Source organism: Bactrocera latifrons, unplaced genomic scaffold (assembly GCF_001853355.1).
Source record: "Bactrocera latifrons isolate USDA-ARS-PBARC rearing strain unplaced genomic scaffold, ASM185335v1 scaffold_89, whole genome shotgun sequence".
NCBI lineage: Eukaryota > Metazoa > Arthropoda > Insecta > Diptera > Tephritidae > Bactrocera > Bactrocera latifrons.
In genome coordinates this window covers 1181691-1204960 of record NW_017537589.1, presented here as the reverse complement: position 1 = coordinate 1204960, position 23270 = coordinate 1181691, and the positions used below count along the sequence as shown (strand labels likewise).

At 36.7% G+C, this 23270-nt stretch overlaps 1 protein-coding gene across 8 annotated transcripts in view; it reads right to left on the bottom strand.

Moving 5' to 3' along the window:
* Positions 1–971: 971 nt before the first annotated feature.
* The window catches only part of LOC108977416 (serine/threonine-protein kinase tousled-like 2), a 186751-nt gene continuing 164452 nt past the window's right edge, over positions 972–23270 (bottom strand). For 4 of the 8 annotated variants that reach the window (XM_018947087.1, XM_018947090.1, XM_018947091.1 and 1 more), the window contains 6 exons: positions 3963–6524; positions 3554–3732; positions 3295–3487; positions 3025–3230; positions 2065–2284; positions 972–1984 (listed from right to left, as the gene is read on the bottom strand). In XM_018947087.1, coding sequence (XP_018802632.1) covers positions 1715–1984; positions 2065–2284; positions 3025–3230; positions 3295–3487; positions 3554–3732; positions 3963–6524 — 3630 coding nt within the window. In that variant the 3' untranslated portion in view covers positions 972–1714. Of the gene's footprint in view, positions 1985–2064; positions 2285–3024; positions 3231–3294; positions 3488–3553; positions 3733–3962; positions 6525–6709; positions 6908–7449; positions 8332–14399; positions 16849–23270 lie in introns of those variants that run through there. The other 4 variants (XM_018947086.1, XM_018947085.1, XM_018947089.1 and 1 more) reach the window with 4 other exon arrangements.

Genomic DNA, 23270 nt, shown 5'->3' with positions numbered 1-23270 from the left:
CTATGATTTGATTTCAACGCTTCTCGCTTGCTGTGTGCACTTCTTTTAAATTTATTATCGAATTTTAGTGCACATTATTTAGTCTGGCATCTATTGCGCGCTTACAGCGACGTAGTGTGTCGTAATCGCGTTTATGTAACATAATTAAGAACAAAATGAAATCATTTTCTAACTTTTCGAAATTCGAAAATTGTCAAAATGGTAATGAAATCGTGGAAAAAAACCAACGCCTATTGTTACATAGAAATTAATACCGATTCGCGTGCGTACAACACACCACCGCAACACCGCGCGAAAGCTCAACTGTTTAACCATTTAGTTAATATTACTGTACAATGTTTTGCAACTTATTTGTAAGAAAAAAAGGAAACTTAATAAGCTATTTTAAAACAAAAATGCAAACCGTTTGGCATTTCAAAGGCATTTCAAGGCTTTTATATAACGATTTCTATGTATAAAATAGCACAACAAAATGAAAATTTACCGCAAGTAAACATGCATTTTTCCCCGATAGCATTCAAATGAATGTTTGACGAATGTGTTTTTGATAAAAACGTTTTATAGATCGTGTTTTTTTTTTTTGCTCTAACCGTCTTCAAGCCAACGTCATATATATTTTTCATACGCCGACTGCTGCAAACCTGCATATCTTTTGAAATTTTCTTACACAAATTTAGCAACGCTAAATGCAGTAAGCGCACAGTTCGAAGTGAAAAAAAATTATGTATTAAAAATGTTCATGCATTCAGCAACTTGAAACTCTCAACTATCCATTTACCGTTTTTAGCGTCGCAAACAGAAGCGTATGTAAGCGTGGCGCACTGCTGGTCTAACATTGTTGCACTATCGTTTGCATTTTGACAAAATTCAAGTATATTATCACATTTTGTTGGCTTTTTTTTATAATAATTTTGATACTTATGCTTTCGCGAAAGTCACCGAGTCAAGCATTTGAATATATATTTACTAACAATCACTTACAGCCAGCAACACTTATCGCGCACAACTCTTGCCGCCATCGAGCATCATGATTTTTTCTTGGTTTTTGTTGTTTGCTTGTTGTTTTTTACAAGTCTTGTTTGCGGCAGTGTTGATGCTGATGATGATGTCTGTTGGGCGACGTTGTTGCTTTCAGTTGACGATTAATTGCGCTAATGCTGCTGTTACAGCGACCGCTGCCATGCTGGGCTATAGTACGTTCTCTGCCAGCGGCGACACATTGTCTTCGTCGCTTGATATGACGCTGTGGCTGTGTGGCGATGTTGTTGGTGGTGGTGTTGCTATTGTTATAATGCTCCGGACCAATTGTTGTTGCTGTGTTATTTGCTGCGTTTTTTTTATGAGTGTAGACGCAAATTTGCGTATTCTCTAAGACTGTTGGCTCCATGGACCCGATCGCCTCGCCAGACGTTAACATTTTTATGCTATTATTACTTTGATTGCAATTGCTATTGTTGTATGTAGTGTTGTGATTGTGATGATTTTGGTTGTTATTGTAGCTGTTGTTGTTGGTATTGTTCTTATTGCTGCTGTTGTTGCAATTAAAATGATATTTACGACTTTTGCTGCTACAATAAATGTTGCTGTTATTGTGGGTACTACTGCTATTGTTGTTGTTGTTGCTGCTGTTGTTATTATTATTGTTTTTGTTGTTATTATTATTACTCGCGATCAGCATCAGCAATTAGGAATTTGAGTTGCGTTTGGTCTGCAGCTAGGATGAGCTCGACTGATTTAAATTACCGAACATACCCGCCGAAAAAGATGTTTGCCCAGCAGAATTCGCTTGTGAAGTGGTCGACTGCTGCTGTTGCTGTTGTTGTTGCTGTTGCTGCTGTTGTTGTTGCTGCTGCTGTTGTTGCGTTAACTGCGATTGACCACGCCCATGTTTGGGAATTGGCGGCTGTATATATTCATGTCGCGCCAATGCAAAAACATCCATGCGATCCTCTTTGCGATAGGCCAAGCAACCACGTATGAAACTCTATACAAAGAAAACAAATAACAATTCAGCACAATTTTTAAATATAATATTTAAGTATGCGCTATTTAACGTCAACCTACCTTTGCTTCATTGGAGACAGTTGGTTTGTTAGAGAATTGTACCTCTGTGGCTTTGAGAATTGTGTTCTCCTCAAGGATGGTGGCCTGCGACTGATTGTGTCCAAAGGGTTTTTTGCCATAGAGGCATTGGTAGAAAATAACACCAACACTCCAAACATCGACTTTCGATGAGATTTTCGGGGGATTCTTACCAACAACAAAACATTCGGGCGGTAAATACCTGTATAGAAGGCAACATTTTTGGACAATTAGTATTGAGTTACTACTTTTTTTAATTTAAGGGGTTAGAGGTAGTCAGAATTTTAAAATTTTTTACTGAAATTTTAATATCTTAGAATTAATCGGTCGTAATATACTCTAAAAGATTTCAATGAAATTTAAAAAAAACTTAAAAGAAAAAAACTAGTGCTTAAAAAGGGATTTTTTGAACTTTTTTAACTTGCTTTTTTTTTAATTTCGATTTTTTTATTCTCAAATTTCGATTTTCCTTTAATTTATTTTTTTATTTCAATTTTCTATTTATTAGATTTTTTTGTAATAAACCATTTGTTTCGATTGATTTTAAATGAATATCCAACGATTGAACCTGACTAAACTCAAACAGCTGTTACTTTTATTATTTTATTGTATTATCTATCAAGTCAAATCGGAGCGTTGCCATGTATTATTTACTGGCAAAAACAACATTATTGAAAATTGTAATTTTTTCTTGCCTCTAACTACACCTAACCCCTTAAATTCATTTCATTTTTCATTAAAATTTTCATTCAATTACTAATTTATAATTTATATACATATCACCTTAAAGCATCAGTATTTAAGAAAAGTGTGCACAGTTGTTAAGCGAAAATTTAGTTTACTTCTCCCTGCCGAAATTGTCTATAACTATGTTGAAACACTTCACAAACTAATATTTGTGTGTGTGTGTGTGTGTGTGTCTGTTGCCCCACACATACTCACCAATAGGTTCCCGCGCCTTGGGATGTCAAATCCATGCCATGGTCTGGATTGTAATTTTCATCATCCATCACTTTAGACAAACCAAAATCGGTGATCTTAATCTCACCGCACACATTGCCCTCAGTCAATAGAATGTTGCCTGGTTTCAGGTCATAATGTATAACTGGTGGTTTAATCTCATTCAAATATTTCAAAGCCGAAACAACCTAAAATATAAAATGTTTAAATTAGCAGAAGATACTTCTAAAGGTAATCTTCGCATAAACATACCTGCATAATAATCGAACGCGCCTCACGTTCGGGTATAGTTTTATGTTGTTTTAGATAGAAATCTAAATCATGACCATCACAATATTCGAGCACTGTACAAAAGGAATTAGCGTCTATCTCAAATACATCGTACAGTTTGACCACACGTGGATGGTCCAAGGCCTTGTGTATATTATATTCTCGCAAGGCGTGTCTAAAATACGAGAAAACATATTTAATAAATGGATGATATTATTTTTATTTTTGTATTCACACTTACTTGATATAGTTGGCCTTTTTATCTTCCTTCCAGTCCTTGTTTAGTTGATGCACTTTACACGCTACATATCGTTGCTCTTTCAAATCAAATGCTTTGTGCACTTCGGAGAAACCGCCTTTGCCGAGCAGCATAAGCAGCAAATACCGATTATTTAGCACTGGATGGTTGTTGAAGCGCGACTAAAAAAGAGAGTATGAAATTTTAAAATAAAAAACATTAACTTTGGAGCATTTAAACTATATATATGTAACTGCGGGAAAGGACGTGTGCAAGGACCAATTCGCGTATAGAAAGGCAGACAGACCGACACGTTCATTATTGATATTTTTATATATAATATATGTTATAGAGTCTCAACACTTTCTTCTGGATGATCAGGGTATAAGATAATGTAGGATTACTCGCTTACCTGATCTTCATTCAATATCCGCTTCAATTCGCGTATATGTAGATTACGCTCACGCTCTAACTTCTCCATCTCAAGCTGTAAATCGGCATCTTCTTTCTTGAGAGCATTTTGCCGCAGCTTCAATATCTCATCGTACTCGTAGTATTCTTGCGCTGTGTATGCCCCTGAGACGGGATCGGGTTTAAGGAACGTTGCATCGCCGCCACCGCTGTTGTCACCGCGGCCGGTACCACTGCTGCCGCCGCCACCCCTATCGGATAGACGATCGCCGACACCACTGCTACCGCCCACCCCGCTGCCGCCGCCATTGTGCAGCAGTTGCGTTTGGCCGGCCTGTGTGGAATTGGAACGTGAAAGACCGCGACCACTGCCACCACCAGCACCACCACCTCCAGCAGTCGAGCCGATACCACTGTCACCACCGCCCGTCAAACGATCACAGCCAGCAATGTTAGTCGAATCATTGGAATTCGAATTCTGTTGCTGGCTATTATTACTATTGGCGTTGCGTTTTCGTCCCGATTCCGCAGGCCGCTTTTTCATCAGCTGCTTCTTTTGACGGTCGATTTCTTCGCGCTCGGCTGATATTTCCTCCTGCCGTCGGGTGAGCTCATGAAAAGCATAGCCATCTGTCCAATTTTCCTGGAATGTGGCACCAACGCGCTGCGTCACAAATTGACCAAGACGCAGTCGATTTTGCATGCACTTTTGTCGCGCTTCCTTCTTTTCGATGCTGCTCTTCTCTTTAAGCAATTTCTTTACCACGTCAATGCACTTGGCTATCTGCGACTTGTGCTGGTCGATCAGCTTCTGATGAGCAATTATCTGGCATTTCTGCTCATCGGACAGTCTTGTCATCTCGTCGAGCTTCGACTTGCTCGATTCGATCTCCGAGTCACGCTCTTTGATCTCCAAAAAGGAGAGTTCTGTTTGCGTGCCCTTTGTTATGGTGCTAGCCGGTACCGGTTGCAATGGCGGTTGCATGCCACCCATTGCGCCCGGCATAATGCCGGCATGCTGCAGTGAATTTAGCTGCACAGCGGCTAGCTGCTGCGAGGTTACGCCACTTGTTAGCGTTTGTTGCGCCGACGTTGCCACCGATGTTGCGGGAATATGTTGCTGCGGCGCCGGACCCATAGGAGGAGGGGGTGGTCCACCAACAACACCAGCACCTAAGCCTCCCATGTTGTTCGCCAACACACCGACTATTGCCGACTGAGGAGGAACCATTGCATTGGAAGTTTGCGGTTGTGCCACACGCTGTTGTTTTGCAGCGTTATTCACCGCCACAGAACTATGGTAATGGAATTCGGGTGGTGCTTGGGATGTGGGTGTTTGTACACCGCCTGGATTCAGCTGTTGAGGACTAGGGGGATACATGCCATATGCGCCTGTACTAGTGCCACCGCCAGCATTGCCAGTGTTCTGTACTTGCTGTTGCGGCGTTTGTTGCTGTTGGCCACCACCTGCCGATGGACTCTTCGAACCGCCCGTGTGTTGACGCATAGGACTATTTGTGGCACCACTACTCGGTACACTGTGTTTATTGAAGTATTCATTAATTTTCTTGCTATCCATGCCATGTTGCAATAGTCTTGCATTCTTTCCTCCTGCCAAGTTGCAGCGATCTGCCGATGTACCTATATTCAATGATAAATTTGTTTTGCTTAGTGTCTGTCCAGTTCCGATCATATTAGAAGATTTTGATGCCTTGTGGGCGCCTACAATTGTTGCATTTCCAGCATTATTACCTCCATTTCCTCCACTGCCAGTACCACTACCAGCGCCACCGCCACCACTATCTTCTGTATGAGGAAATTTCCTTTTACGTTTTCGCTCTGTTGGTGTACGTGATGGTTTTTCTAAACGACCAACCATATTATTGTGCTGCACTTGTTGCTGTTGATTGCTGCTAACGCCTGCGCCACCTCCCATCATACCAGCTACGTCTTGGCCTATACCACTGCTACTCATCATAGCCCCTGGGGCTCCGTTATTTGACAATATACCTATTTGATTGGGAATGCCTGCAGAACCTAACATATCGGCAACATCTTTTTCACTATGTGATGAACCTGTGCTCATATTAGAATCCGGATTACTACTATGACCGCCGCTATGCGTATGTTGCAGCGCAGCTGGCTGCTGCTGTAGCGGAGGCGCAAGTGTACTATGTGTCTGAGGCAACAACTGTTGCTGATGAGGCAACTGTTGGTTGTGTGGTGGATGTTGTTGAGGAATTTGTGACTGTTGTTGATGCAGATGATGATGATTAGGCAACGAATGCAACGGTTGCGCTTGTTGCTGCGATTGTGTTTGCTGTTGCTGTTGCTGCTGTGCCGTATGATGCGTTATATGTTGCTGTTGTAACTGTTGTAATTGCTGTTGTGTTGGTGTAATTTGTTGCTGTTGAGTTAAAATTTGTTGCTGCTGCTGCTGCTGCTGTTGTTGTTGCGGATTATGATGGGCTGCAGTAAAATGGTGCTGCTGTTGCGTCTGATGATGATGGCTTATCGACGAAGTTGTCTGTGGTGCCATCTGCAATTGAGCGCCGGCGGACATCTGCAATGTACAAAATCAAAATTATGAATTAATATATTTTAGGTTTAACCAAAAAATTGCCACATCTTACGCGATTAAAAATAAATATATGAATGTTATTAACTTTACACTACAACTAGGTTTTTAATGATATATATATTATAAACATATAYACTATATTTCCAGAGTATTTACTAAACACTCACAATTTACATACAATGCCGAAGTCATACCCATTATTGGTGACACCATCATAGAATCCAGGTATATATACTTGCATCTTTAATATTAAATGTCACAGATAACCTTGCTTTTTATAAATCTAGTTATTTGTTTTCAGTTTTTTCTTTTCAAATAAATAAATGTTTATCTTAAGGCGTATGTTAATATCCCAAAGACGAAACCTATGAATATCGATATCAACATTATAATTATCGATTATCACTGACCGACCGATAAAACAGCAGCTGGTAGAGTATGGAATACAACAACACTTTAGACTCAAATATAAATATATAAAGAAATATATACATATATGAATATATATTCATATTCCAACGTTCACGCAATAACGAGTTAAACTAACGATTTAACGAACAACAAACGATGAACGAATTTATAACCAACGAATAAATTCTTAATCAACGAACGAACGTGCGAGTAAACGAAGGTGAAAAAATAGTAAAAATGTCAAAGCAGGGCAGGAACAAAAATGGCTACCGTCGGCAAATACTCGTCGATTTGTCAGCTAGCCAACCAAATAGCCAACTGCTTCGCACCAACTAGTTTTTTTTTGCATTGAAATACACAACTACTACGCAAATCTACTTTTAACTACTAAACTTTCATTTATCAAATCTAATTACATATACACTTTAACTACTTATTCAGAAAAACGAGCAACACTAATATTTGCATCCTCCTTGTGGGTTCGTATTCTTGTCACCTTTTTTAAATGCCGCATTTTCGTTGTTGCTCTCTTTGCGTTACGTTTTAAATTTTCTTTCACGAATTTGTGATTTTTGTGATTTTCACCACGCTTGAGAATTGCTTCTGGCAAATCCTCGTGAAAATAAAAACAAATTCGACGATAATCACACTGATTTATTTCGTATAAAACGCAGCAAAATATTTGATCGCATTCTTCTATTATTTTGTTGAACAATTAATTATTAAAAATTATTTAGATTATTTCAAATCAAATTTATAGCACCGAATAGTATTTGCAGACCACGAAAACTTCTTTCTCTGACTTTGAGCGAAAAAAAATTCTTTGCCACTGATTCGTTTTTCTTCACGTCTCGTTTCGTCTCTTTGTCTTAACGAGTTCTGTCGCGAGTCACTTCCAAAAGCAACGAGTCGGTTGTCAGTCACTCGATTATTTCTCGTTTTTCACTTCGTCATCGTTGTTGCTGCCAAGTCTTCGTCGTTGACGTCGTCGTCATCGTCTTGTTCACTATTGCTTTTTGTTGTTACTTCTGCCATCAACGCTGCTAAGTTTCATCGTCGTCGGCAGCCATTGTCGAAAAAACTGAAATAAATATTTTCTCCACATTTCACACACCTCTTTACAAAATCTTATTTTTATTCTCAATATACGAATTTCTTTTCATTACTAACATGATTTCTTTATTATATATTTCTAAATGTGCACACGTTATTTCACTTGTAAAATATGCGTTCAAATACGTTTCATTAAATTTTCAATTAGTGTTTTTCATATTGTCACTTTTATTGCAAATTACTTTAATTTACACTCAACGACGTTTTTCATTCACTCCGCACACAACTGACCGATCCAATGATAGTGTGTAAAAGTAAGGAAGAAAAATTTCATGCATACCGAGAGCTGTGTGCTCACGAATTGTCACTGTGTATGTATATGAGAAAATATGCGACTGCTGAAAAGGTGTTGCCTTTACAAGTCCGACATTATGCCCCAATCAATTCCCACGACACTGCGCCGAACACAAAGCAATCAAATGTATCTACTTGCAAGTTGCTATTGACACTCGGAAGTGAAATAATTCAGCATTTAATTGTAAACAACGGAATCGCACTTACAATGTGACACCATAATCGCTAGAAGGGAGATATTTTGCCCCCAAAATTCAGAGATGTGAACACTTTATCTAAGTGAGAATAAATGACTATGGCACTCTTTTATTTTTCTGGCGCTCACGCTAGAACGAGATAAATCTATAACGGCACGCAATTAAACCAGAGAACGTAAAGTAGCAGCGAGGACGGCGAATTCCTTACCCAAATTCTATCGGCTCTGTTAGCCGCCAAATCGAACATCATACAAAATTCAATTTGCACCTTCTCTATACTTTACGTTCTCTGATTAAACAAACACACAATTTTACTCATGCCTTGTTCGCATATTGCATTCCGCTCATAGAAACCAACAAATTTTAATTTGGGAACGAAGAAATATGACAACACGATGATTGTACTCTGGCAAAATGAATATCACACAGTTCACAATGCGACTGAGTTGACAGATCAAAAAAAAGATTCAACTGTTATGCCTACAGAGAATACGAAATAAAACTGAATAAATAAATCAAATGTGCGGTGTTTGACGTCTCTCTATCGTTGGCTCGCTCGTGCTCTCGAGTTCCGCTATTAGCTTTGTTTGCAAATAATTGCAAAAACAATTCATCTCAATTTTGCAAACACTTCAGTCATTAGAAACTTGGGGAATTAGTTGTAAGCAGGCAAAATTTTAACGAGTTTGAGAAATATTAAGTGTTTAGCTAGTTTAATCAGCAAATGACAGATGGTTGATGTTAGTATGAAGCGAACTGGATGTGCAGATGCATATGTATGTATGTATGTATCTTAATTTACATATGTATGTACATATGATAAAAATTTTTACAGATGTATACATATACATAATTTAATTTGTTATAGAAATTCGTTGTAAAAAACCTTGAAAGTAAAATTTTCCAAGTATTTTAATTATTTTAGTAAAAAAAATAAATAAATAAAAACTCTGTTAGCAAAATCATTAAATCAATTATTTTTAACGCCTAATGAAATAATTATTATAATCCATATGCTTACATGCATGTATTTAAATGCACATGCTATAAATGCAAAATAGCAAATAGTTTCGCAAAAAAAAAAAAATAATTACCTAGCATTTGAACTGCATTATCCACCACTTATTGCGAAAACAAATCGGCTCAACCCGATGAGTCGATGAGTAAAAACAATGCCACAACATTCGACCCGAAAAAGTGCTCTTGATAACAATTATGCTGTCATCAGTTTACTGCACAACATCGTCATCCAATCACATATGTATATGTATATACATATGCAAGTATGTATACTCTATAGTCATAGAGGTATGTATAGATATTTCTTCACTACGCCATGCCAGATGTACCGACCATCTGTCAAATTCATTTCGCTATAATCCCAAACGGAACGGCAACACCGCAGCTTAAATTAATAAAAGAAACTATATAGACACAGAGCAGAAGCACGCTCGCTGGCAAAAGAGTGCACAGCAGCAAAACAGCCACCCGAGCCACCTTAAAAGTGAGTACGCTCAATTATGAACGAATACATAGATAAAGTATGTGTAAGTTAGTTGAGAAAATAGCAAGCGGCGGCTGCCACATCGGTGTACAACGTTAATGATAACGAATAAACTCACATCGTGCCAAAAGTTACCAGATAGAAAGTATAAGCAAACAGGAAACTTCATTCGCGCAGCACCGTATCTTCATATGTATTTACGCTTACGAATCTTATTCAAGTATTCAATGTTATAAAATCCCCCAACTGTGTGGCAACACGATTAAGCACGTCAAGTTTGGTATCAGATCACATTAGCTTCGAATTGTAACACAACAGTTTAACAGTTCATGCCGATGAGTCAAGGTCGAGAGACGTCACATCACGCAAATTTTCATTTTCATTCCCCACACATCCACATACACAAAACAAATGTATACAAACGTATGTATGTATAAGTTTATATGAGGAGAGTATGAGCGAAATGTGAGTGCGTTCTCTCTCTCTTGTAGAAATTCCAATAGGGCAACCAAACATTTGCATTTATTTATAGCACTAACAAGCAATTACACACATGTGTGATTGTATATACTATAAAAGCACTTGAGTTTTTTCAACTTATTTATGTTGAGTGGGGAATAATAATAATAATGGAGAGCTGTGGACAGTTGGTGAGTGAGCGCGTTGTTTTGATATTATCTGTTATGTTTGATGTTTCTTTCTCTGAACAGTTCGGTGTTTATGTTTTGTTTTTATCGCTTATTCACGTTTTATGGAACGGTTTTCACATTTCGATTTTTCAATTTCCATTTTTTTCATTAAAAGTTTACGTTGTATGATATTAGACAATTGGAAAAAATTGTATTAGGGTGAGGGGTTTTCAGTTTCTAAACTTGCAGATATGGGCGTATAGCAGAAAATATTAAATTATTAATAAATAATTGTAATTATAGACAAACTTAAATTATTTATGTTTACCAATAGGAGTGAAAACACGTACAAACAGGTTTGCGAATTTTTTAAATAAAAAATATTGGATTAATATTCGAAAATTTAATTTTTAATCCCAAAAATTGGAATTATAAATTGATAAAATATATTTTAATAAAAAAATTGGAGTAAAAAAGGGAACATTAATTTTTAATATCAAAAGTTGGAATGATACATATCTATTTCTAACTGAAAATGTATAATTTAAAATGTACTGATATTTTATTAAAAATATGTTTTCTTTTCAAAAGATGGAATACGAAGTGCGTAGCGCGAAAGAAATTTTTAATTTTAAACTTCGGAACAAAGTAAACTGTAAAATTTGTAAGACCTAGCAGTATTTGTCGGTGGTCCCAACGTAACGAACTGAACGGACAATAAAATAGAATCATCCATGGTAATAATTTTACGTTCTAAAACAAAATATGAATTTGATTTAAATTCGACTAAGTTATGTATATTTTTATTAGTTACTTTGTATCAAAAGCTATTGGTAGTAGTAAAAATATTGAAATAAAAAACAATTCATAAATATTACAAAAACAAAGGTAAAAAATAGAATCAAAATTTTTTACATTAAAAAAAATTAGTTTTTTAAGGGAACTAATAGAATTTATTGTACATCTAGCCCTATCGTCTAATACAGGAGCACATATGCGTTCTGTTGAACAGAATACCAGATCTTTGTATCTTATCTCAGTATTCTGCCTTGTTTTTCGGTTTAATGGGGGAAATATTTTCCTTAACAATTTTCCGTAAGTTTCTGATCGGATTCAGATTACTCTGGCCAAGCCGTATTGCTAACACAATGATCTGATTTTTTGCAACAACCGAAGTACGATTCGGATCTATATCTTATTGGAATTACCAAAATTCAAGGCGAATTATATATAGGAGTATGACCTTATCCAAAATTTAAACGTATATATGGCAATCTATGTTTTTTTGTATTCCAGAAATAATTCAATAAAACAATTCTAAACCATTATATTGCCGCCACGGGGTTGGAAGGACCTAGTCGTGTAGCGGACGCACATTTCATTGTTTTTTGGAAGTTGAACTCACGCTCAACTATCATTTTCTATTATATTAATTTTGCATTCAAACTATAAAATGTCGAGCCATTTTTTTTTTCTGCTCCGCCCTAATTAATGTGTCGTTTTCCAAACTGAATACGTTTGCACATATGCCGTTTTCTCAGCATTGGCACCTTTCGGGACCATATGCCAAAGCAATTTTTTCCACAAGTCGTCTTCTTACTATTCTTGAAGAAATTTTTGCATAATTCTTATTGAATGGCTGCAGAGGCCTTGAGCGGATCGCGCATCGACAATCATGTAATATTTCTAACGACTTCCGCAGTAATTTTTTTGTGGTCGGCCTATTTTTCAACCTTTTTTCGGAAATTTTAAGGCATCAAACACAAATGTTTGAGACATATTCCATATGGTTGCAATTTGCCTTTACGTGTGACCCATTCCTTGCCAATTTTGGACGTACAATCTTTCCTCCTCTGAACAATGTTTTTTTCGACCCATTTTTTTAAATAAATTAAATTGATACAATTATGCATTCCACAGATCAAATTCAGTTAAAATAATTACTTATTTCGCTTTTTAAATTCAATATTTTTCGTTTATGATTGATATTGATTCTATTATTTTGTAACTAAGCACGAGGCGCGCTATTTACACTTTTTAAATTTCAGCTAACTGTAAAACTCGATTATGTTATCTTTTCCTCTTTTTTTAAAATACATACTATTGTCTTTGTTATTATGCGGAAAAGTTACTACATAAATGAAAATCTTCAAAAAAAAAAATTATACCATTTTTTCAAAACAATACCTTTGATTCTATTTTATTGGCCGTACTGTATCTGCCCATCTTTAAAAAATTTGCTTTTCTCACCAAGAAGTTGGCTACTTCTCGGATCGGCCTATACCAGGCCATTATTGCATATGCTACACAAACTGAACCATGACATTACTTTTTATTTGACATGATACTTTAAGAAACTAAACATAGATTGATTACGCCCAAGACAATACTACAATGTCCGAACAAATTGTTCAGATCACACCACTACCACTATAGCAAATGGCTGTCATATACACTTAATGATTGGTCAAAATCAAATGCTGAGGACAATTTTTTTATGTTTTTCACTATTTCGCTACGTTGTTTGTTATTTAAATTTATTCATTTTCGTTTTTGTATTTTATCAGATGTTTTACATTAAAATTGTGAAGGGTGTTCTAAATTTCTACTAATTTCCGAAAAATGTAAATATTAATTGCCTATTAAAGGCATTAACTGCAACCCTATGTCAACACAATTGTGTACGTAAGAATCATATGGTTTTGAAGAACCATATAATAATAATGAAAACGAAAGAAGTGCATATATGTAAATGAGTTTAGAGCTAAAAAAAAATAATATTTTCCGTTTCGGATGTCGGCTCATTGAACGTTCATTCTCTAAAATTTAAAAATTCCTTTCAAACCTTCACAAACAAATTATGAGTATTCTTATGAGATTGTTCCAACATCAGTCTCATTTTGAATAATTAGATACTAATTTAGAAAGAAAATGTAATTGATTTAACATTTATTATTTAATAGATGTATGCAAACTTTATCAGAAATACACTTTCACTAAAAATATTTATTTAGGCAAACTTGTAGATTAGTTTTCACCATCTTTGCTTCGAAAATCTATACTATGTATACAAATACGTATGTACATATGTAGATGCAGTGCCTATAAACAAACACCCACAATAATATCTCTCAACCTTCATTAATTGGTGACCAAAAGCCGAAACAAACGTGGCAATAATACTCGCCCAGCATGAGAAACACGACCCACAACCACAAATCTGACTTTAACGATTTAATCCAATTTTTCAAATTAACTGTCTGTGGCATTCGCACTGCTCCACATTTCAGCAAAGAAATATATACTTATTTAAATGCACATACGTACAATATACATATGTACATACCTATGGACGGTAGTATATAGCGCTAACAAAAACTTCAGAAGTCGACAAAAAGCAACAAAAGTCAAAAGTGTACCGAAAAAACATAAGCACGTGCAAGGCAATGATTAAATAAGAGAGCAAACCACTACATTGCTACAGATGCGCTTGCTCTTGTGCTCTTGCTAATTCGTTAGAGCCGAGTGCCGAAGTTGAAAATGGAACACAAAACGGCATCAAACATGTATGCTGCTCGTCGCCCACTTTACGATTACACAGTTGCGCACAAAAATAAAAACGATAAATTAAAAATAGAACAAATTTCGTATACACCACTACACACTAAATAAACCCTTTCCCAAAACGGAAGTCAAAATTCGAACTCACTCTCTCGACTGTCGTTTTTCCTGTTGCTGCCACTGTTGTTAACAGTTTACGATTTCGTTTCGTGATAGTCGCTGCTACTGTTGTTGTCGTTGTAGTATGTTGTATTCGTTGTTGTGCCGCGACATTAGCACTCATGCAACGACGCTTGCCGCGCGGTGTCGAGGGTTGTGGCTTGCCACTCGTTATCAAATTCGAATTTGAACGCTGACGATGCAGCTGTTGCTCTGCGGCTGCCGCTGCCACTACGACCATTTCGGTCAACATGGGCTGTACTGTGGCCGCAGTATTATTAGTAATATATGTGAAAGTGCCTGCACCGCTACTACTGCTACTGCCACCACCGCCGATGCCGACGCCGCCACTACCACCGCTGCTACCAACAAGTCCGCCACCGACACCGCCGCCAAAGCCCGAAGCAGCGGGCAACATATGTGCACAATTAGACGACATGCAGCACAATCCAATAAAAATATACACGCCCGTACAAATATTTTGTATACATACAAATTATCAAATAATTTTACACTCTTTCGCTCTCTCTGTGCAGTTGTACGTTACCGACACGACACTGCTGATTCTGGCTGTTATTTCTTCGTTAGGTCAGTCGGGTGGTAAAGAGAAATCAGCTGATCGGTATAAACACAACAAACGAACAACCGGCACGAAACAGCTGCTCGTTTAGTTGGTCGTGGTCGTAATCGCCGTCGATAACACCATCAACAACCACATCACAATGATACTAAAACGATGTTTGTTTGTTAGTATTGTAAACAAACGAGTGCACAATCACTCGGCATGCGAGAGTTCAATAGTCACAACAGCAAAAGAATTACTATGTATTTTTTTGATTTTGTTGATTTTCTTTTGTTTTCTCTCCTACTTTATGTTTCTATTTGCCGTTCGGTTTTCTTTTATTGCAGTTGAACTGCTGTAGGGATTTGATAAATTTTGACCGCACGTACTCGCTTGTTAAACAACCGAGTTTTTTTATTGTATGTATGTATGTATATAAATAATTTAATCATTACACGAAGTGTATTAAACGTGCACTGTTGTCGTTGATTTATTGGGGGATACAAAGATGACTGACCACCATGGTAAGCAACCGACCGACATCATAGCCTCTCGTTTGGCATTATTGGTTTCTTTGGTTTTCGTTGTTGCCGATTTCTACACAGACACTACACTTGCAATTTTTTCGTTAGTCGTTCTATTCCGCTGTTCGATTTTCACTTATTCCTCAATGTAGAAAAAAGGTATAGAAACCGGTCGGAGAAGACAAGATGCTGCCAATTTAAATATACATGTGTATGCACATATAATAAATGTTGCGCAGCAGAGCTAGTAACATAACTTTCGGTTTGCAACAGTCCGAACGCCGGTATTTTCGTTTCGTTACGTTTGCTGTTGTCACTTTGACTGCTGCTATTACTTGAACTTGCTAGAATGTTTCGTGTACATAAATTTATTTTATGTATACGTTACGGACAGTACACATATGGCCTATGCTGTTATTATGCTTTTGTCAGTTGGCATGTTGTTGTTTCACCTTTTCTTATTAAGGGTATTAAATTATTGTGGTAGCCTTTTAATTACACCGGGGCGCACCAGCTTGCTGGCTCTCTCTTGTGCGTCGCTCTTATGACTGAGTTGGCGCTGCGACTGCGATTGCTACGCCACTGTTAATTTTACCAAACCTCTACGCTCTCTTCTCTGCTCTGCAGAACATTCACATTTTTCTTTCGCATTTACTTTGCTCTTGCACAAGTGTTTTCTTTACTATGTTTTCTACGTTTGTATAAATTCATATTTTATTTTTTATCTCACTTCTTCACTACTTTGCTTTTATGCATGTATTACTTATCACTTACTTTATATGTCTATTTTTTTTCTTTCTACACTCTTCACTATGTTTCTTTGTGATTTTTGCCAATGTGTGTATTTGTTGTTTCCTTTTTTGCTAATTTTTCAACCGTCGATCAAATGATTAAACACACGTCACGATGAACGCTCTGCGCGACCAACACTGACAGTTACGAACGCAGAGAAGATACTCGGATACCGCTGCTGTTGCTTTGGTTTTCAATTGGTTACGCGTCGTCGCGACGTTTCTCATTTCGTCTCGTCGCAACTCGCCACACCATCTTGCACTTAGTAGCTGCAATATACAGCGCGATATACATAAATTATAGTTAACTAAATGCGATGCATACATATGTATGTATGTAAGTACATATATCGTGGTTGTATGAAAGATACGTACACACAAACACAAAAGTTTGTGCCGAAAGTTCGACCGTCTCACAGTCTTCTGTTCAATCGATTGACAGAAAGACAGACCGAACGACTGTTCGTTGTCGACAAGGCGAGCCAAGGTGAAATTAGCAAAACGTACTCGATTCGTACACACAACGCACACATGCCATGCGACCAAACGAAGCGAAAATAATCAACTAACCGACTGAACTTAAAATTGTTGTTTTGCTTTGGGTTAGGTTAGAGAACGCGTTGCTGCCGGAATGACACAGCGCTGCTAAAGTCGTTGCCGACGTCGTTGTTGCAGCTGCTCCGCAGACTGTTCGCCTGACTTCGTGCGGTATATTTGTATACTTTGTTCTTATTTGTGTCGATTTTCTATATAACAGACGCATGCACAAATATTCATACAAAAATGTGTGTTTAAAAATATTGTGTGGATTTTCATATTGCTATTGCCAGTAGATATTGTATGTATGTTGTTTGAGCTGCGGATATCTTCCTTCGTCAGGCCAAATACTCGTGTTTGCAACTTATAATTGTTCGTTGCCACTTATGTATGTACATACATAAATGTGTACGTACAACACTTCAATAGATTTACCACTTTTCTTTCAGCGAGTGGTATCCACACGCCCCTTGGCATGCTAGTATCCACAGTCAATTTGCATATAGGTCTGAGAGGAATTTGCTATTTTTGCAGCGTGTAATTTGTGCGGATTTGATTATTTAATGAATTACTTAAAAACCCGTTTAAAAAAATAGTTTTGAGAAGCTTTAATTTTTTTTTCGACCTGCTTCTAATTTTGAAAGGAAAAAGGTCAGTTTATATAATACAGAATTCTTACTAGGTCATTGTTGGTATTTCCTAACTTCATGACCCGAGGCGTTAAATATTCTGGTTACCCCATTTCCTGTTAATTAAGCACCCACTATAGCTCACAATCTCACTACACCAAGCACGTTTAAATGTTTGAACTACTGAAGTTTTTCGATATTCAAAATAAGTCTAATATCAGTGACATTTTCTCAAGTTCTGATCCTCATCACAATGCATGCCATTCGTACATATGATTGCATAACTTTTGATGAAGCAAGTGAGTCAGTTTATAATAATATAAAAGGATATGAATCAATCTCACTTTATCACGTTGAGCCAACTTTGCTATATTGTAATTACAATGGCGGCCGCAACGTCGGCCAACTAGTGGATCGTGCTCGTTGAAACAGTGAACAAATAAACGCACTGTGGCGCGACATAATGCTGCATTCGCCAATTTTCGGTCGCAAAATTTGACTTTGTAACTTGTTTTTGTCGTTTTTTTTTTAGGGTGAACCTCGCTACTCTACAATGCAAAGCAAAAAAAAATACCTACATACATCTGCAGCGAAATGAAACGAGTGCTTTAATCGTCGTTGGTAGGTACCACCCGAGGACACCGAGAAAGGCTTACAAATTTATGCGCGCTGCATACACACTCCACAAGATTGTTATTATTATTATTTCGGATTTCCATATATGGATTTAAGCATAAGCGCATAGGTACAAAAATATTTGCCTTTACTTCCAATATTACTAATATAATAAGAGCTGGTGACCGAAAACCGGTTCATATGCATTTGGCAAGCGTTATTTTTTACAAGCATGCATGCATAAATATACATATTAATAGAAATACATCCATATGTATGTATATATGTACATTTAAGTATGAGCATAAGCACGGCATTTGTACTCGTCTTTCTTCTTTGTACTTTCATCTACACACATAAATATGTACTTACATATTTGCAAAAATGTACCCACTGAGAAAAATTTTTTTATTTTCAAAGGTAGTGTGTAGTTCAATGTCTAAAGCAAATAATATATGCACATATGAATTTTTAAAAATAAAAAAAAATGTTGTAAGATATAAATTTCATCAACCAGCTCCCACAAAAATTAATACAATCATAAAACTTAAAAAAAAAAATTGCGCCAGCATATTAATCTGCTTTTAATTAGCAGTTAAAGGAGAAATCAGAAGAGAAAAAAATTTATAGTAATCGGATTAATTGTCTCCGAGTAATTGAGCTATACCTCTACAATTTAGAAGAACCTTTAGTTAGGAAATTTAACTATTTACAGATTTAGTTTTGAGCCATTATTTTATGATATAATGTAAATAATAATTAATATATGTATGTATACATATGAATATATTAAGTATATTAAAAGCTTGAACTTTATCAAACTTTTTATTGTAATTTCGGACATTATATTTTTCAGTATTAAAATGAACAAATGAAATATACTTGATCCACCCTAGTACGCATACATACATGCATACATATGTATATTGTATATATTAACTCCCGGTGATTGTGCCTAAAATATAACAATAATTTTTAGAATCAAATAGTATAGCTTTTGTATTCCCAACTTTTCTTATAACACTAAATAAAAAAATTAAACTTTGTTAAACGTGTCCGCACAGGATTATGTATATTAGTTACAACTTCAAAAGTACCGTATTACTGCACATACCAAGAAACTCTTTCACTGCATCTCCATGAAATATCTGCTCTCGTGCTCTCTGTGCGCCTACTTACCACCCACCATTTCGTGTGCACACTAACACTAATCATCTAGCCACAAAACTACTCACATATGCATATATATATATGTATATATATATATATATGTATTTTCGTCTACGCACACACCACTGTCACGCCTCGACTTTCCCCTCCCTGCACGAATGCATACGAGCAGAATGCATGCAATTTACAACATAAGCGAAATTTCGGTTCTATTATACTAGCGCATGCAGTGCAAACTATCGCACACAGGAGATTAGGAGAACCACTCACTGCGTGTATAATATGTAGAGTATGTATGTACGTATATATTGTGCCCGTTGGCTACACAACCGCCACCACCTGACACTGCCGATAACAACGTTGACGTCGATGACGTTGTTTGTTGATTTGTTGGGCTCGTTCGCCAGCTCGCTGCTAGCCGTTTTGTGTTGCTGTTTTGCTTGCTTGCTGGTTCGTTAGGTAGTTGAAATTGTTGGCGAACGACTTGTTTGGCTGCTAACAGGCGCACAGCGACAAGCAACGAGTAACTCTGAAAATTTAGCTGCCGTTCGAGCAGACAACGAATTTTATTTTATATAGACTTGTGTGTATGTATGTTTGTTTATTCGGTCGGCAGGGTTGGCACAAATTAAATTGCAGCTGGTTGGGTGTGATAAGTAGTAGGTAAAGTGCGCGGGCGGGATGAAAACAAGTAGGCAACGAAATGAAATGCAAAGTGAAGGAAAGACAAAAATGGAAAGAATACATGTACATACATACAAGTACATACATATGTATATAGAAAATGTGTACAGAAAAATTAATGTGAGTGAGAATACGAAAGTGAGGAAAAGATTTGAACATTCAGCCGAAAAGACGATAACGGCAGACAACTCGTCATCGAACAAACAGGCTAATAATTGCCATTAAAATTTAACTGCAAAACGGCGTTTGAACTAAATATTATAATAACATGAAAGCAAGGTAGCCATTTCAATTTAGGCATAAACCATCTACTAAATGATGATGCTTTCAGTTTTAGTTAAATTATTGGTAAAAAAATGGAGCTTTGCATTCAATGTGACCTAACCAAAGTTATATTTTCTTGGTAATTATTCTAAAAATAGGAACTTATGTACATATAAGGTACATCCATATGAATTTATTTGGATCACATATTATAATTATTTATTATACCCTGAACAGAGAGCGCTCTATGTCAACTAGTCCTCAAGATTTCACACATCCCATTTATTTGTTGGATCCGCCGATATCGCAGCATGATAACATGTAACATCATTCAGACTGAACGTTTAAAATGAAGTTCTTCTATGGAAAATTTTTTGTTTGAGAAGATTTCCTTACCAAACTTAACATGGATTTCGTTCAAGGCAACACTATAATTTCCCAATAAATTGTTCAGATCGGACCACTGCATAAAGCTGTCATACAACCTGAGCGATAAGAATCAAGTTCTTGTATGAAAAACATTTATAGATTGGGTGTAACTGAAGTTAACGTTTTTCTTTATAATATATTCTTATGAAAATTCATCATTTGGATTTGGTGTTTTGCTCATGGCACTGCTGAATACATACTATATGTATGTACATACATACATACATTCCATACATATTTACATTTGTGCAAAACTTGCACTCGTTCGAAATTTCCGCGAGTAGGTACTGCGCCTTGCAATAAGTAGAAGCCGAAGTTTAACAAAATATACATACATATGTAGTTACAAATAAGTGAAAAGCAAAAAAATGGATGGCGAGTGCGAATGCATAACAAACTGAAATGCAGTTCGTTCGTTGTTAGACGCTTGGCTACATATTAACCATAAAGTAATTCATATAAATATACGTATGTACATAAATACATACGTATGTATCTGAATTTAGCTAGAATTCCTTTGGTATGTAACAGCAGCAGATTGCAGTAGTCGTCCCAAAGTACTCAAAAGCACGGAGAGCAAGATAACTCTGGAAACCGAATGCTGTGTTGACCTGTGTGGTGCTGCGTCACCCAACAACAGCCAGGCTGTCAGGCAGGCAGCCAGAGCCACCCAATCGAGCAGCAGTCATCCAGCCGTCAGGCACCCAAGGTTGCCGTATTGCTCGAGCCTATGCAGTAGAAGAGTAAGCGCAATGTATGCGTTGAGATGAGTAACCCTTGGAAACTTTAGTGGATGCACGCAACATGACATGCAACAAAATCGATAAAGAGGTAGCCATGCATTTGTGCACACACAATTATACAAATTTACATTTGGTATACCTACATGCAGCTGCACAATATATATGTACATATACATATGTATGTATAAATACATATACTATAAATCTGTGTATTAAATTTGCCATTTCCCTGGGATGTCTTTATTAGAGCACCATTTCGGAAAATGTTGTATAGAAGGAGAAGCCTGCCCCATATAATAYTTACGTATGTATGTATATTTTTCGTTACAAACATACATATGTATGTATATAAATAATTGTTTATATAGAGCTAAATTTTTCTAAAATTTCAATGGCCACATATACAACATATATTCAGGGTATGAATATTTATACAAACATACATATACTTCGTGTTTATAAATTTGTATTCCTAGGAGAGACCAAGCAAGTGTCGGTATATACCATATTATTCGGAAAGTGTTCTGAAGTGGAAAATCGTCGGCAGAGTTCGTTTCTGGGGGAAAGTGACCTCAATGTGTTAATCATTAATGCACTTTCTAAGCAGGCTGGTCACCAGCAAGTTAACTAAAATTTTATTTCAATAGCAAAAATTACTGCTTCACTGCTGCTTTTTCTCTCTTTTGGAAGCTGGTAATATAAACTGGCTTTTTTGACGCATTGCCACACTTAAAGTTATCGCAACTTTTGCTAAATAAACGGGTACGTATGCATGATCATTGTATATACATATGTATGTATGCAAGTATATATAATATACAAATATACATATGTATGTATGTATGTACATACTTTTTTAGTGTGTGAGCATGTATGTTCGTATGTATGAATCTGATTTGGCTTACTTTATGCTTTGCACATTTTCTTATTGTTTTTTTTTTCTTCTGTTTTCTCGCAGAGGCTGTTGTTGTTTTTGTTACATGATTTTCTTACACGGCAAAGGTGAATAAACTCACCATGGCTATACAAGAAATGCAGCCCAGCGCCAAGTCGCTAGCCGCCAGTTGCCAGTCTCCAAACAGCTAAGCAACGCGAACGGTGCACAGCAAGAAGCGAACAAACGATTTACAACAACAAGCTAACACACAAAATGCGATAGCACTGCGCTTGCTGCTGCCTGAGCGGTGGCTATTGCCAACATTGCTATTTAACGGCTATAGCTTTCAAACAAAAAAAGTGTTCATAGAAGCAGAAAAACGGCAATATAAAAATTAACAGAAATAACGAGAAAAAAAGTTAACTTTAGCTTCACCCAAGCTATAATAGCCTTCACAACTGCATTTCGTATAGCATAAAAGGGTATAAAAAGATCTCTATCTCCAATTTGAACAGTCAGGGTGTATGACAGCTATATGCTGTAGTGCACCGATCTGAAGAATTTGTTCGGGGGGTTGTAACGTTGCCTCGGGTAAAAGTATATGGTAAATTTCGTGATGATATCTCGTCAAATAAAAAGGTTTTCCATATAAGGACATACATATGTATGTATATTTGATCGTTCAGTTCATATGACAGCTATATGCTATAGTGGTCCGACTTGCAGCTTGCAAATTTGGAGTGAAAAAAACGGGTGCTAAATTGCAGAGCGATATCTCAAAAAATTAGCTGCTGATTCGCGTATATACAGAGAGACGGACAAACAGGCGGACCTGCCTAAATCAGCTCAGCTCGTTACACTGATAATTTCCATACATTCTTTTTTCTTTTTTTAGTACATATACATTAAGCAATCGATATCAAGTTGCGTAAAAATATGTACTTTACACATTTATGATAATTAGCGGGTTTGTAGTTATTGGAGTTGGTATTGAGTCGTCGTGTTGCCATAACGATAATGTATTTAGAACAAAAC